Source organism: Scylla paramamosain, chromosome 27, assembly GCF_035594125.1.
Source record: "Scylla paramamosain isolate STU-SP2022 chromosome 27, ASM3559412v1, whole genome shotgun sequence".
Lineage (NCBI taxonomy): Eukaryota > Metazoa > Arthropoda > Malacostraca > Decapoda > Portunidae > Scylla > Scylla paramamosain.
This window is the reverse complement of record NC_087177.1, coordinates 13706809-13724602: the sequence shown is the minus strand read 5'-3', so window position 1 is coordinate 13724602 and position 17794 is coordinate 13706809. Positions and strand designations below refer to the sequence as shown.

General features: G+C 45.0%; 1 protein-coding gene across 1 annotated transcript in view; it reads right to left on the bottom strand.

The window, feature by feature from the left end:
- Positions 1 to 11619: 11619 nt before the first annotated feature.
- LOC135114246 (uncharacterized) overlaps positions 11620 to 17794 on the bottom strand; it is a 79431-nt gene continuing 73256 nt past the window's right edge. The window contains exon 6 of the mRNA XM_064030047.1: positions 11620 to 13566. Within this exon, the coding sequence (XP_063886117.1) occupies positions 12280 to 13566 (1287 nt within the window). The 3' untranslated portion in view covers positions 11620 to 12279. The remainder of the gene's footprint in view (positions 13567 to 17794) is intronic.

Sequence of the window (17794 nt, the reverse complement as noted above, 5' to 3'; positions counted from 1 at the left end):
AGTGAAGTAAAAAAGATTTTTTGACAAGCCACTCTTTCTCTTCCTCGTCTTCATAGTCATTGCCTTTGCTTCTCCTCTTCCTCTTCCTCCCCTCTCCTCACCACCACCACCACCATCTAATCCTAGGAAATGTAGAAGTGTAAATACTCGCCACCTGTGAGACGTTTATGTGACGGGCCAAGGAACAGCCTTTTTTGGGGGGATAAAGCAAGCCCTGTCAGGTGTGTGTGTGTGTGTGTGTGTCTGTCTGTGTACGCGCGTGTGTTTTGTCCTCGCTCCTCCCACTCTTCCATTCCTCTCCATTCCCAGAAGACACTTATCTCTCGCCACATCTACTTCTATGCACTGCTCATCGCTTCTGCTGTGGTGCTGAGGTGACTTTGGACTCGCTCAGTGTGGTGTTGGCTGCGACGCGTGTTGGTAATAATAATACAGCCTTTGGCTACACGACCGGAAACTTAGGAATAGCAGTGTTAAATATAGGAGTGCTTTTATTAATCTTCTAGAATGACTGTGGTGTAAGTGTGCCTCTGTGTGTGTGTGTGTGTGTGTGTGTGTGTGTGTGTGTGTGTGTGTGTGTGTGTGTGTGTGTGTGTAAGGAAAAGTGATTGGAGAGAGAGAGAGAGAGAGAGAGAGAGAGAGAGAGAGATTTTCAGATTAAGCTAGAAAAATAATATCGAGTATATACGAGTATATCCCTTGCTTACGCTGATATCTATCTGTTAACAACCCTGCTCTCAGGCTCAGAAAATTTGTTTGTAAACTAAGCAAAATCAAACACTGTTAAGAACATAAGAACATAAGAAATAAGGGAAGTTGCAAGAAGCCATGAGGCCTACACGTGGTAGTCCCTGTATGAAATATACCTGCCCATCATCCCCATCCATAAATCTGTCTAATCTTCCCTTAAAGCTCCCTAATGACATGGCACTAACAGCTTGATTACTGAGTCGGTTCTATTCATCTACCACTCTATTTGAGAACCAATTATTTCCTATCTCCTTTTTAAATCTAAATTTTTCAAGCTTGAACACGTTATGTCTTGTTCTACTTTGGTTACTGACCCTAAGAATATTGCTTACATCCCTTATACCACTTAAAGACTTCTATCAGGTACCCTCTTATCCTACGTCTCTCTAAAGAATGTAAATTCAACAGTTTCAATCTCGTCTCGTAGGAATACTCCTCATCCCCTGTTTCCTTTTAGTCATTCTCCTTTCTCCTGATTCTAATAGACCTATATCCTTCCTGTAATATGGGGACCAGAACTGCACAGCGTAGTCTAGATAAGGTCTGACCAGCCCTAAATATAACTAACATTACTTCGGGACTTCTACATTTAATACTTCTAAAAATTAATCCTAGTACCCTATTTCCTCTGTTTCTGGCCTCTGTTAATTGCTTTCTTAGACGGAGTTCAGAGCTAACTATAACTCCTAAATGTTTTTTCTTACCCTGAACTTACCAGAGCTTTATTGTGTACCTACTGTGTGGGTTTCCTCTACCTACACTAAGTACTAAGTCCATTCGTCCATCCTATCCAAATCTGCATGTAAGGCGATGGCATCTGATTCTGGCCTAATTAACCTACCTATCTTTATGACATTCGCAAATTTACTAACATCACTACTGATTCCACTATTCAAGCCATTGATATATATATATATATATATATATATATATATATATATATATATATATATATATATATATATATATATATATATATATATATATATATATATATTACAAACAACAATAGCCCTAATACTGATCCCTGTGGTACCCCACTAATTACTTGACCCCACTCTGATTTAGGGCTGTTTATTACAACTCTGTCGCATGTCTCTTAGCCATGACTTTATTGTAACACTTTCCCATCTATCCCGTGTGCCCAAACCTTTCTCAGGAGCCTCTGATGGGGAACCTTGTCAAACGCTTTACTAAAGTCCAGATATAGGATGTCATAACTATCACCATTATCATCCGCCTCGTAAACTTTACTTTAAAAACTTAACAAGTTCGTTAGGCAAGGCTTTCCCTTCGTAAAGCCATGCTGCGACTGATTTATCAAGCTATGTTTGTCTAAATGCTCCCTGATGTTCTCCGCTATTACTGACTCATTATTTTATCTACAATTGTTGATACAGACTGGCAGGCAGACAGGCAGGCAGGTACGCGGGGGGGCAGAGGTAGGCGGGGAGGCAGAGAGGCAGAAGGGCAGGCAGGCAGGCGGAGAGGTAAAGAAGCAGGCGGGCAGGCAGGCAGGCAGACAGGCAGGCAGGCAGGCAGGCAGGCAGGCAGGAAGATAAGCAGGCAAGCAAGTGGGAAGGCAGGCAGGCAGGCAGGCGGGCAGAGAGGGAGGGAGGCAGACAGGCAGGCAGGCGAGATGGCCTTCTGAATGGTGACTTGATGCCAGGTTTTCCACCTCCACCCTCGAACGGGTTCCTGTTAACTGCTTTTATCAGTGTGTCAGAAATACCATGAACACTATTTACCTCCTGTATGATTTGTGGAAAGCATATTTAAATCTTGTTTTCGTCAGATATATAATACAGTTTAGGGTGGTGAAGGACGGTAATGTGGCGCTGAGGGGAGCTGGAGGCGAGGCAACATCACGCGCTCCCCGCCGGCACTCCTCCTCTGCTCAAGGCAAATTTTCCCCACAGGAGGCAAGACGCAGCCATCAGTTGTAATTCAGTAGTGGGCCGCTACATGGAGGGAGACGCGCGTGCACGACTCCCCGCCGCATCCATAATACCTATTTCTTTTAGTCGACCAAAGCAGCCGTTATAAGGTAATTAACCGCATTACCTTCTCGGGGTTATGCCACTTTCTTGGCCCGAGCTGCCTGGCGGGTGTGACACGTGTAGGGGTCGTTAGTCCGTCTCAAAATCTTATTTCATTAAAAAAGTTGTTGAGAATGTGATTCATCTGGTGGCTCAGGCTGGGCGGCGGCGGGGTTCCTCAGCGGCGGGGCGTGCGTGGGCCGCGGCACACCGAACAGCTTGAGTGAGGCCCAACGGGAGACAGTTGTGTGTATTATGTCATTAGGTAACCAAGGAAACATTTAACTGTTGTGTTCCTCATCTATCATTAGATTCGTCTAGTTGGAAGGATCTATTTTTCATATACGTTTAATTGCAAAGCCTTTACTTTTCATCATCAGCCTTCTATCGCACCGAATTTTCTCCCGTGTAAAAACTTTGCCAATCCTTATTAAACATCCGCCAGTCTTGCCCCGCGGGATCGTACGTGTTTTCATCAGCCGTGCTGGCAACAGAAAATTTTATAAAGGGTGCATGTACTCCTATTCACTTCGGCCTTTGATGAGCTGCTCTAAATGGCGATGCTGACAAAAATCTGTGCTCGTATTGAACTGATGCCGAGCCAGCAGGACTGTGACGGGTGGCAACACAGGGGCAGGTACGCCAGGGGTCATGTAGTTCCTCTCGTCCCTCCAGTTTAGTTTCCCCACCTCACATGGCGAGCCACCCACACAGTGCATGCCTCAGAGCAGCAGAAATTAGAACCTCCCTGCAGGGTGTCTTTTTCATAAGAGGGCAAAAGACGCCGTTTTGTCCTCCCTCCTCTAAGGCGACGTTAAGACTTACTTTTCTTTCCTGTTTTTGGAGAAGCGTCCACCGTCCTTTTTCATTGAATTTACTAGTAGTGCTAAGTCTGTCTTTCAGTCTGTCTGTGTGTTTGCCTGTTTTACACTTTGCAACAGTGAGAGCAGCTTTGGCAGTAGAAACCAACACCCTTCAAATCGGAATGGTAGGTAATCTATGAGAAAAACAGAAGAAATGCCAAAAATTCAAGAGATATATCTGAAGATGTCAAGAAAAAATAGAAGAAGAAAAAGAAGAAGAAGAAGAAGAAAAAGAAGTAGTAGAAGAAGAAGAAAAAGAAGAAGAAGAAGAAGAAGAAGCGCGTGTCTGTCTTGGCGATGTGTTCTCTGCCAGTATCTACGATACCCAAAAATTACATGTACATAGGCACCGCTGCTTACGGGTGCTTCATTTCATACCCTAAGGTGTTCCTACTGCAGTAATAAAAGAAAATAAAAATAAAAATATTAGCATCATCACCATTAACATCTTTACCACCACTGACGCCACTACGCTTTTCTTTCAAACACAACGCAACATTGGAAAAGGACACAGGTTAAAAACACTGAGAATAATTGAACCCTTTCACTGCAACATGCAACAGTTTACAGTACTAAAGGCAAGGTATGATATATATATATATATATATATATATATATATATATATATATATATATATATATATATATATATATATATATATATATATATATATATATAAGCATCTACATGAAAAAGGGGGATTAAAAGGAAAAGATTTTGCAGTTTCTAGCCAGTATAATGTTTGGAGGTGCCTGTAGAAGATATGTCTCAGAGTAGTTAACAATTAAGGAAAAATATGTCAAATAACAGTGAAAGGGTTGAGAAAACAGAATGCGCTCAACAGCAACACGTGAACAGAGGTGACTTCCGAGCGAGAACATAAAACTGGCGCCCTCCACTGCCGGTGTTCACAGTTCATGCAATACACTAAGAGGGCTGGAGGACGGCCGTTGGCCTCAGGAACACTTCAGTCTGCATGTCACGTTATGTAATAATGCTTAGTCTTCACTCCTTCTTAGCATCTCTCTCTCTCTCTCTCTCTCTCTCTCTCTCTCTCTCTCTCTCTCTCTCTCTCTCTCTCTCTCTCTCTCTCTCTCTCTCTCTCTCTCTCTCTCTCAAGAATACTGGTTGACTCTTGGTTTTCCTCCTGTTTTATTTTGGGAGCTGCCTTTTTTTTTTACTCTTCCTTTGTTTATTTATTTTTTTTACCCTTGGTCTGTCTCTCTCCTGTGTGTAAGGAAAAAGAAATGAAAAAGAAACACACACACACACACACACACACACACACACACACACACACACACACACACACACACACACACACACACACACACACACACACACACACGTCCGACGCCTTTCTACGTGTGGACCAGTAGACAGGTGAGATGAGCCAATAAGGGAAACATGCTGCTGCTGCTGGTACCGCTGCCTGCACGTGCAAATTGGCAAATATCGAAGCGCCGCTGACCAAAATAAGAAATAGTGTTTGTACGTGTTATCAGGTACAGTGCTAACACAGTCCGTAAAATTTGGCATAGTGAATCCTCCCTTCTTCTTTTCTTGTTCTCATATCTGTGGAGTTGTTTAGCTGTAACGAAATTAACTTTGCTTAACTTAGTTTCTTTTTTAACTTTTATATAAAAATTAATAGTCACACCGTATTTTCCTCAAATTTCGAACCTCAACTTAATTTTTTTTTGTAAACTTTTATATAAAAGTTAATAATCACACCGCATTTTCTTCTAAATTTGAACCTTGTATAGTCTATTCTCATTTGTAAACAGTTTTGTTGTGGCTGATAAAAAAATAATATGATTTGTGTGTGTGTGTGTGTGTGTGTGTGTGTGTGTGTGTGGGCGCGTGCACTTGTCGCTGACTGGACGGCAGGAGCGTGTGCATAAACGGGCACCCGCGGTGATCACGCTGTGCTTTTGCATGACCCAATGGATCAGATCGATGGCGGGGAGGGCTGGGTTTATTCACATCACGATCAGTGCATGCCACGTGGCCTGAGCAATAAGTGAGGGACAGAGACACAAGGTGGCGTTATTAGTGTTATTGATGGGGACAACCGGGATAAGAAGAGACTGGGCGGGACTGTAAAGGAGGGAGGTGGTTCCTTGGTGGTATTTGGAGCAGGTGGAAAGGAAGGTTGTTTTGAAGGTGGTGTCCATTGCACTGTAGTGGTGATATGGTGACTGAAGGATAAAGGATATGGTATAAGTTTAGTGCTTTGGTCTTTTTTGTAATATTCGTTTGTTTCTAGGAGGAAGTCAGTGATAATTTTAGTAATAAAATAGTTGCTTATATAAAACTATTGAACTGTTTGGCTTTTATTTACTTATTCATATATTAGTTCATTTTATTTAATTGATTTATTTACCTGTGTGTTTCCTGATATGCGGAATACTCTCTTGATGAACATTTTATCCTTTGTTCATATTTTAATTTTCCTTTGTGTGTGTGTGTGTGTGTGTGTGTGTGTGTGTGTGTGTGTGTGTGTGTGTGTGTGTGTGTGTGTGTGTGTGTGTGTGTGTGTGTTCGTGAATGCGTAGGTGCATGTAATTGAACTTCGGTCTTGACGCTCACGTGGTGGACTCGTGATCGGCAGCTACGCCCTCACTGACAGAGCTGAGGTTCCGTGCTGTTGTATTCTGATTTACGGGTGACACTGAATCCTCCCGCTCTCTTCGCCTCCTGCTGAACAAAAAGAATAATCGCTCATCGCTGAAAATTTTAGCAGCCTAAACAGGACGCGAACTACTGTCTGGTAAGTGACAATGAAATTACCACTCGACTATTGAATATCGCGTGCGCGCACGCGCGCGCTCGCGTGTGTGAGTGTGTCTGTGTGTGTGTGTGTGTGTGTGTGTGTGTGTGTGTGTGTGTGTGTGTGTGTGTGTGTGTGTAGTTTGTCAGCATAACAATCCCTCTCATCAGCTTGGTCAAAAGGTCGCTTATTTGTTTTGTTTGTTCCTCGTGAACCTAATGGCGGAGATGGTGGTAGTGGTGGTGGTGGTGGTGGCGGCGGCGGCGGCGACGCAGGCAACACAGTAGGAGGCGCCACGTGTGGTCTGGTGTGGGACAGAGACACTCCTGCATTATCAGAAGGGAGGCAAACTGGTGAAGTCACGTGAGAGACACACCTTTGCATTTTCAGAAGAGGGGATGGGCGAAGTCACGTGAGAATGGCATAATTGCATTTTCAGAAAGGGGGGCGGGCGAAGTCACGTGAGCGGGCTGGTGGTCAGGCGATTGTGTCACCCAATTAATGAATGGTGCCTGTGTGTGCCTGGAAGGTGAAGCATTTAAAGGGCTGTGGGATGAACAGAGGACGAGGCTCAGGGGTTATTGGGAGAAGGGTGCAGTTTGGGGTCAGGCAGTGTTGTCCGCCCCTGTGTGGTTTAAGAGTAGATAGGCAAGAGGGAGAGAAGTAAATAATACACAGTTGCTGGGTGAGACAAACACGTGAGACCCGGAAACTGTGAATTCAGAGCTCCTATTGTACTCTTTTTTTTTTCTCATGAATAGAGTAAGGCCAAGAGATGTAAAATTAAAAAAGGAAGGAACCCCACTTAATGCAGCCCCATAAAAGAAACGACAGGAGGTTTAAAAAATAAAACTGCAACAATTCAGTTTATGGGAGAAAGCAACACTCCCCTTTGTACGAGAAGAATAGCGCATTGAGTGAAGCATGCAAAGCAACAGGGAATGGAATAAATGAGTGAAGATATTGGTTAATTGGAACATTAGAAAAATATGAAAACATGATAGGTAATTGGCAAGTTTACTGCAATTGTGGTGCGGAGATGAAGGAAGCCATGTAGGGCGTGGGGTCAGAAGAGCAGTATCCATGGAAAGACAAACCTGAAAAACAGGAAGCAAAGCACCATTACAACAGACAGAAAAAGTGGACGCTGATAAAAACTGATGATATGGACAATATTAGATTAAAGGTGTGCTGTGTTTTTCTACCGCTCTGTAGGAGGTGGTGTGTACGCCCCTCTATCCTGCCTGTCATTGTACGGAATATATAATGATATCGAAAGAAACTTCAAATTTATGCAAGATACTATAAATGAAGAATTATATGTTACGATAACAAACGCACCAGCACTTAAAATTTCAGCAACAGGAGATAAAGACAAGAAATAATTTCAATGACAAAATTTGTTAGAAAAGAAGGAGGCCAGTAAACCAAGAAATACTAACTGACAATCGTTTCCCCAACAATATAAAAGAGGGGGACATTAAACAACAAAGAACAAGAGGTAATAGAAGCTAACACAAAAGAAACGCACAAGACATTATTACTGGGCTGCACTGGACTGGACTGGAAATGATTCTTTCCTGATGAATGCTGCCGTTAATCGAGTAATCCAAGAGCAGAGTCCGTCTTTTTGTATCTTACTTGATCTTACACACGTGCCGCTGCCCTCCATGAATTACTGTTGAAGTCAGGGAGGACAGATCACCGGTGCACCTGGGGCTTTGTCTCTCTCCCCGCCTCCCTTGTCCAGCCACCCGACCAGATACCTGCACGCGCCGGCACCTCTCGCCCCCGCGGCGTTCAGTCCACGCTTTAGCAGCGTTCGAATGGTAATAACTGTGACCAAATAGTGCCATGGGAGTACTGCGCGTGGCGTATCACGTGGAAACCAGGATCAAATGTGTCTCCACCGCTAGGAATTCATCTGCGACCAATGTGGAAAGGGACTCTGTGATCTGAAATGGGCCACGGGATCATCAGGGTCATGGTAAACGAAGGCCTCGCCAGGCGTTTGATTGGTGAATATAAAGGACTCGCTGCCCCTCGGTGTCCATTGCATACCTTCAGTTTCAGTAGATCACATAATGTAGTTATCATGTGTGTGCTTTGCGATTGTGTTTTTTAATTGATAAATGAGTTTTCATGCATTGTTTCAAAATAATTGTTTCAGAGTAAGTGGAATTCTTTTCAAGACTCACTACTAAAGAAAATGTAAGTTTATTGTGCGGTTGTGTTTCTTTTCTTTTCTTTATTAATAAATCATTGACTCCAGTTTTTCATGCACCTCACAGCACCATCATCCTCTTGGTTCCGTAATACATGTACCCAGCACGCTAAGGGATAGATCAAGATAAGTAGATATTATATTCTAGAAACCATCCGCTGTTAATAACAATAATGAAGATTCACATCACAGCTAATAATCTTAAAATGGCCAATAGATTACTTATAATCTGTTTTCTGTTATGCTTTAAAACAGACACTTGATCACGTACCTGAACTGATGCACCTATAAACACAACCTCATCAGCCATCAGAGGCTGCACACCGTGCCGCGGGAATAAGGAAGCTGGTGATAGTGAAACAGTGCAGAAAATACCAGCTATTCATTTCGTAATTAAGCCAAAGACTTAAAAGACAGGTAATGCTTCCTATTATAACTTTCTCCACTCTCTTTATCATTACTGCTTGCCCTTCTATTCTTCCTTACTGCTGTTATCGAAGACGAATCTTTTATGACCTTAAGATCTCCACGAACTCTATGTCCTCTTTCACCCCCGGCGACTCTGTTCAACTAAGCTTCTCTGTTATTCACTACATCTATCCATCTTTTTAATCCTGTATTTAACCAATATCTGATTTCATTTTTATAAGTCTTTGATGTATTGTGAAACGTCATTCATTCAGCCTTTTATTTTTCTGAGACAAAGGTTACTGCGAGGAGGGAGTAACGTTCCCCCTTGAATTGTATTGTCATGCTTTATATTTTTACCTCCCTGTTGGTCTGGCTGGCGGCGGCAGCGGCGGGAGGTCCGCGGCTTAACGGCCTCACCCCAGGCCTGGGATTCGCCCTCCCGCCTCGGTGGCGTTGACCTTCACGACCCTCATGGGATCGTGTCCACCCGCGCAAAAGGTTACGGGGATTAAGTCAGCCTCTTCCTGTTTCTGGCCAGCGGGCAGCAGCATCACCAGCCGTGGCCGAGTGCTCACCAACACTATAGTCTATAACTAGTGCAGCACCAAAAACAAACTATTTTGACCAAAAGTCTATCACTAATACAATATAACATTTATGGTGTGAGTTGCATGAGCGATATAAAGTACTTGAAATAAGAGGATGAAAACACTTGTACAGCCTTCGGGACGCTTCACTTGTTTGGCTCCGTCACGAAGCCACTCGCCCGTGTGTCGCGTGTTCGCTTAATTTCTTACGTGAAAACATGCACGATTATCTTTTTACACCTGCTGTTTTCCTCACTTTTTCTCGCCTTGAAATACGGACGAAAAGCAGTTCTCAGGTTTGGATGAGGGTATACAACCAGAATCAGTGTAGACATGATTTATTTATTGTAACACGGTACAGTCTCTGTTCCCTGGCGAGGGAAGGGGTGCGAAGCTAGGGACTTCTTGAGGGCGCGGCGACTCCCCGGCACAAAGAGGGAATGAAGGTCTTCCGGCCGGCGTCAGGCAGAAACATCTCAAGGTCAATTGGAGGCACGTGTGCTTAAGATAGAACACACACACACACACACACACACACACACACACACACACACACACACACACACACACACACACACACACACACACACACACACACACACACACACACACACACACACACACACACACTCACTCACTCACTCACTCACTCACTCACTCACTCACTCACTCACTCTCTCTCTCTCTCTCTCTCTCTCTCTCTCTCTCTCTCTCTCTCTCTCTCTCTCTCTCTCTCTCTCTCTCTCTCTCTCTCTCTCTCTCTCTCTCTCTCTCTCTCTCTCTCTCTCTCTCTCTCTCTCTCTCTTCCTTTATTATGTAGTGGCAAGTTTTTATTTACTATATACATATTTTTTTCGATGCAGTTATTTTTCCCAGCGTAGTTAAACCTATGTAGATTATTTTATTTCATATCTTACCTTTATCTGTATTGCAGTATTACTTCCTTTATTGTTACAAGTTAAATTCTGAATGTTTCCTGTTCATGACTTAGTAGTGTACGAACATTTTGAATTTATAATACTTCAATGAATACTTCCGACAGATATGATATTGTTGAGTAGATGTATGTGCATTATATTTGAGTGTGACTATAGTGTTTTCATTTATTTATCTCTTGATGTATGTCGATTTTTTTTTTCCAGTTGCTCCCTCCCGTCATTTCATTCATATTACATCAAAGAGTTAGTTGGATGAAACAGAAACAATATTTAGTTTGGTCGGTAGCTTTTTTTTCTTAGGGAGATAGTTTATTTAATTTTTCTAGTACAATTTATACATACTGGCTTACATGTGACGTTACACACACACATACACACACCCACACACACACTCATCCACCCACCCACCCACCCACCCACCCACCCACCCACGTGCTTACATGCTCATGAAGTCAGTCCATGGCGCTTTGTGTATTCATGGCTGGCCCTTTGCTTTCAATCGTGGCTTTCGATCGTGGCTCACAAGACTCGAGCGTCGCCCTTCCGACCCTCGCCGCCCGCTGGCTCGCTTGTCCCCCACCGCCGACGAGCCTCCTCCACTCACGGGCGATCGGACCCTTGACGCCAAAGAACTGAGCCAATTTAGTGATATTGGACACAACTTCTTTCTTGTTGATGGAGGTCAGGACTGAGGCATTGGTGCACTGAGGACGGCATGCCTGGCTTCACCACTACCACCACCACCACCACCACCACCACCACCACCACCACCACCACCACCACTAGCGAGGGCTTCAAGTTATGGGAGCACTACCCGATGAGAGCCATTTACCGGAGCACGCTGATGTACACATTCCACTAAACATTTGCATAACTCGCTCTTTATAGGCCACACTGTTAGGGCTTGCGTCAGGAGCATCCTCTTCACATTTATAATAGTATCAATGTAGCTGCCTGAAGGGGCTGCCATTGGGAGACGCATTTGCCTTTACAATCTCTGCCGGCTCTCTGTGTGGGGCCTTGCTGTTATCACTTTTTGTTTATCTTTTGCTTTGTATAACACTGGAAACTTTCATTGTTCGTCCCTGTTTGTATCTTTCAAAAATCTTCATTTATACACAGATTGAATGAACAGTATAATTAGTTTTCTAACGTTGCAAGATGACGAGTGATATTTGATAACGGACTATGATCAAAGGTGAATCGGTGTGCTCTGGTTAATTGATTGTTGCAACAGCAGATGATATGAAAAACGATATACACCTTTGTTGGTGCAAATAAAAGAGGAATATAGATATGGTTCTCCATGGCGCTGCTCTCAACTGCCTATCTTCATTGTCGTGACTCAGCGGTGCGTGGTGCGATACTCCCAGATCGTCATGCTCACTGGCCTCACCACTGCTCTAAATTTTAATCGGTTTTTGTTGGAAAATATAACCCGTTGTGGCAGCAAGTGAGCACGTGTGTGTGAAGGGGAACATTTTGTGTGGTGATGGTGGTGGTGGTAATTTCGGCAAGCCAGGGGGTGACAGGAAGATAACCCTGCTTCACTTCACTCCTGGACCGTGCCATGCTGTACGCACAATCTCTTACGCGCTATACTCACACAATATCGCCAGCGCGGCCTCCGTGTTGCCGGGGCGTCGCTACAACGTATCACAGAACATGGCAGCTCTTGAACCGCGGAGCCGCCTCATACTGACCGCTTCTTTATCGTCTTCTTTAAGGATCCAAATTTGTCGCAAATGTTAGCAGTGGCACGAGGAAGGTCGGGGAGAGAGCCTTTGGACAGGAAATTCCCAAGCGCCCTGCCAACCCCGAACACTGAAAATTTCCTCTGGCGGCTGCTGTTGGGCGAGGTGCACCCATCCTCCACCGAGGCGTCCAGACTGTCCATGGGAAGCCACCGGGGGGAGCGAGGAGACCTGGACGCCGCTGGGAGGGAGAGCGTGGACGGCTGCTTCTCCTCAAGTCGATCCTTCTGGTTGACGCCGTTTTCGCGCTTCAGGAGCTTGTTGGCAAAAGTTTTGGATGGCGACCTCTCGTGGTGGGCGGCTCCTCTAAGGGTAAGCTTGGCTGTTTCCTCTTTGTTGCATTGCTTGTTCTCGGCCTTCTTCAGTGTAACGATCTCCACCTTACCGCTGCTTTTGAAGGATCGCGTGCGCTTCTGGATTCCACAGTGACACTCGTGGCTTCTCTCTGCCCTTATTGAGTCCATTATGAAGGACCTTCCTCTCGTCAACAGTGGCAAGGGCGTAGGCTGAGGCTTTACTTGCGCGAAAATGTCTGGAGAATTTCTGATCGGTTTGGTGGTGGAATTGAAGGAATCCTCACCGTTCAGCTCCCTCTCACTCCATCCGTCTGGGGAACTGAAAGATCTAGCGAGCGGGACGTGTCCGGGTGGAGCTTCGATATTCTTGGCCATGGTCTCTTTTCTTGAAGATGAAACGTTATCCAGTTGAGGTGCTGTCACATTTTCGTCCGTCTCTTGAGGAGTTTGGGACACCCGTGACCACAACTGAGACTCAAGCGATTCTTTGATCAAAGTTTCAGAAGACAAACTTTTCTTGTTTTGAAGCGGAGAGCTTAACGACCTAGCCACTTGTTTTTTGTTTTGGCAATTTTTTATATTCATGGTTTCCTTCTCTGTGGCCGGCACTCCCACTCGCTCATCAATACCGCTCCAAGTCCTGCTGGGCCCGCCACTGCGCACGCTGCCCCAGTCCTTTAATTCCTTCCCTTTGTAAAAGCAAAGCCTACATGTCCTGCCGTTGACGTGCCGGCACAACGCAGGCAAAGGTGCACGCATTGTGTTGAGGGGCGAGGTGGGGGAGGCTGGACACAAGCAGGCAGCCTCTCGGGCCCGCCTGATGAGGGAGGTGAAGACAGGAACGATGTCCTCGCTGGTCTCCGCTACAGACACTTCAGCGAAGTCGCAGCCGAACACAGTGGATGTGGTGGCGCCTTCCTCTGGGCTGACCTGCACAACAGAAAAAAATAAAATTAGTCATGAATAGAAAGAGCCAGGGATCCAAGGAGGAAGAGGAAGCTGTTCACGTGTTAGGTGTTTCTCTTATACCTTTATCATTATTAGAATATTATTTATCCCCACACAACTCTCTTCAGTGCCTCTTAACCCGGCGAAGGCCCAGCCGCCGTCATCAGCGTGCCCGTTGAGGCGCAAGCATAGTGAGTGTCGGTGGCGCCTGGTAACAGAACTGTCCGCCGCTCCGTCGACCGTCAGAAGTATTGACGGAGCATCCTCGGCTCACCGCACGTGGCGGGGATGATGGCGAGGCGGCGCTTCTCAGTCACCAAAAGAGCCGTATGTCTGTCGTAGGAGCTGCCATCACGGCCCGCCCGCCTCAAAACGAATACAAATTAAGTTGAATATTGATAAAGGAAGACTCCTGCCCACGTGCCCTTGACTCATGCTGCGCTGCGCCTTTATAGAAACTGAAGGCCGCCGAATTTTTATTACAGACTGCGCAGCATCCGCCAACACCTGTGTTTTGGTGATGGCCTCTCTTAATTCATGTGATGAAAGCAGAATATACATATTTGCAGCTTGAAATCTGACCTTATAGTCATGAATGGAGGTATTGTGCTCACTCAGGGATTCGCGAAGACCAGAGACGCGTAATACTGCGTGGTTGGTGTGGTGGCGTTGCTGGGTGTGGGTGTTGAGTGCATGCGTGCTTGTGTTTGACGGAGATCCATTGCCTTTCCACGCTACGAAGTAAGTTGTAATCATGGAATGTGATGTAATGCATTGTGAATATTTGAAAATGAGAGGTGCTGCTATTTTTTGTGTTGAGTCTTAATGGCAAATCATAAATCTTTCCCATTCCTTTGCGCCACCTTTACACAAAGCTGCGGAAATGTTTTCTTCCCCTCAAAGCATCTAATTCCCCGAAGCACCTTCTTCGTCGCCTTTGCTGTTCTTCTCCTCCTTCTCCTCCTTATCATCGTCCCATAGCTCCACCTACTCGTCCTGCTCGTGTCTCACTGTAATTTTCCCCTCTGCTCATCACAGGTGAGGCAAGGCGCTCCAGTACCCGGTAATGAATAAGAGGACAGTTGCAAAACGTCTCGAAAAGAAGCTGGACGTTTCCTCCATAGCGATTATGTATGGTGCTTTGGACTGCAGTGATGAAAGAGGAGCAGCGTCACGACTCGCTATAATATTGACGTAATTGGCGTGCATTGAAAGCGGATTCCTTCCCTTCCCTCGTTTGAAGAAGTTGTGCTTTACAATTACAGCTCCCTCGTTTCACCCAATCACTAGAAGCAGTGAAGTAGAAGGTAGCTTTCCATTTCACTAACACAAACACACGCAACGACTGCAGGCATTACACGACTGTCGACCTCGAGGCGTATTGATGGAGAGCCAGGGAAGTGGAGCGCGGCACGGAAGGCAAGCTACTGGAAAGGTGTTATGGCCCAGGTGATGCCCTAGATGAGGCTCTTCCTCCTCCTCCTTCTCCGACGCTTGGCCTCTATCAGCACAACTATTATTTGCCTTCGCTTTGAAGTCACCAAGTCACCTGTCACCCAGCCAGCGTCGCCATTCATATCAGTTGAGCAGGCTGGTGTGGTGAGGCGTAATTTTACATAACTTGTTTTCATTGTTTAAAGACAGTGAGGTGATTTCTAGATAGAGATGTCAGGTTATATTCCAGGACAATTATTACATGTGGATTTACACGTACGTACAATCACAACGCACTCCTGCTGCCAACTCGTAGTAACCTGCGGCGCGATCCTCTTACATTCCTCCTTGCTTCCCTTAAGTAAGCGTGGGAAGAGCTTCGTGTCTTTTCCTGCCTTAAGGGGGATGTGGGCTCGCAAAGGTAATAACAGATCAGACCATCTTTTTTTCTTTTCTCTCTCTCCTCCTACTTCTTCTGCTTCAAATTACGTATCATTTTCATTGTCTTGAACATCGTAATTGCTTGACATGGCGTGGTGTCTGTGGGAGGGATGCATGTACGTGTGTGTATGTGTGAGTGTGTGCATCCTGTTTAATTTCGCTGTGTGGTCTCGTCCAGGAGCCATCATCGCGTCACGGAAGTCATGATTATTACTGGAGCACCTCGGCTTCCAGAAAATCATGAGCAGAAGAGATTACGGATATTTAAGTCATCAGGGGAGGGCGACGGCCGAGCAGGGCTGTGACAATCCCTGCAGTGGCCAAATATGTGCTGTGCTTTCCTGCTAGGGGAGTTAAAGGCGCCTAGACCTCACTCCACAGCCACTAACACCATCAACGTCCACAAGAGCAACACCAACGATAACCTCGACATCTTTATTTCCACCACCAGAAGGAATTTCACCACTATCTCCACATCACTTCGCATCCACTGTCACCATTACTGCCACCATCATCACCATCATCTACAACAGCAACAACATTGATGACCTTGGCAATACCTTTACTTATACCACCAGAAAGAATCTCACAACCACCTCCTCAGCATCACTTCACATCCACCACTACCACCACTACCATGACCATCACCGCCACCAAGAACAAGACCAATCGGAATAGAAGGGCTCAACACCGTCAACCTGAAGACCGTCAAGGAGGAAACCAAAAGTTCGCACGACTTCCTGTTGACTTGGTGCGAATTAACCTTGTAATCTAACCTTCGAACTTTAACTAAAGGCGATACAATCTGATTAACTTGCGGATTTAGCACCAACTCTTCGAACACACACACACACACACACACACACACACACACACACACACACACACACACACACGTTATATTAAATTATCTTAGATTTTTATTGACTGCAAAAATACAAAGACTAACTGGAACATAATGAGAATGAATTATGTTATGGTTCTTATGAAATCATAAGAACAACGTTTACATTAATAGATTATTCAATAAATTGAGACATATATGTAAAAAAAAAAAACATTAACAGAAAGTAAATAAATAAATAACACACACACACACACACACACACACACACACACACACACACACACACACACACACACACACACACACACACACAAACTACAGAACATCGACAGGCACTTACAGAACACGAGGTAGCCGCCCCAACATTATCTAATCGCCAGCGCCGACCTAGGTTCTAACGGAACAGGAGCGCCTCCCCTCCAGGGTCACTACCACATTAAAGGAAGCCAGGCCACGAAAAGGTCACAAGGTCACGAGGGTTACGGGGAGAACATGTACGTACAACTACCCTCCCTTTAACTTTCTCTTTCACCTTTCTTCTCCCCCTCCATGTTTCTCCGTTCTGTGATATAATGTTTGAGTTTTTTTTTTTTTTTTTGCTTGTTCTTGTAGATTGCGCGCGCGTGTGTGTGTGTGTGTGTGTGTGTGTGTGTGTGTGTGTGTGTGTGTGTAGGTCCACCTTGTCAGGCCCCACCTGCATTGCAAGGTGCTGACCGACACTAATGGTAATGATACAAACCGCTGCAAGAAACTCGACAACATATTTAACGTGTTTGTCGGTAGGCGGCGAGGCGTGAAGCCGCCAGCCGCCAGAGAGCAGCGTGATACGTGGGTCAGCAGCCGAGGAGCCTCGGTCAGGTGGTGGCCTCCCTTACAAATCTCATATCTAAAGAGGTTATTCCAGTCCACATAAACAGTGACTCGGGTTACTGCCGCTAGTTGACGCTGTTCAGAGCAGCTGCCATGCTGCTTTATTCCAGTCTGGAGTGTGATGCTTCGTGCCATCATTAATTTGATGTATTATACCAAACTCTCCTGTGTGGCATTTGAATATCAAAACAAGAGATGATGGGATAATATTTCATGAGTAATTAACTTATGATGTTGTTGAGACAGTGCCATTATTGTGCAACACTTGTCCCAAGGTCACCAGATCTTGAGGTGTAACTTGATTCCATAAACATATCACATGGAAATCAGCCAGAGTCTATAAATGACCCAATTTACCTGCATGATATTTCTCGGGCTGCACATGAATGTTTGTTTGCACCTTGCAATCCAATCTTGCAGTTTTTCATTGTTTTTTTTATGTGCTTGAAACAAGTAGTATAAATAAAACAATCTCTTCATTGACTTGACTAACCCAAAAAAAAGGAAAAATTCTTTACAGCCATAAACTGAAAAGTGCCTGCGAAAAAAGGCATAGGGATACTTCAGTGAATGATTACGTCGTAAGTAGTGACATATGTCAGATGTGTTGGATGTGTA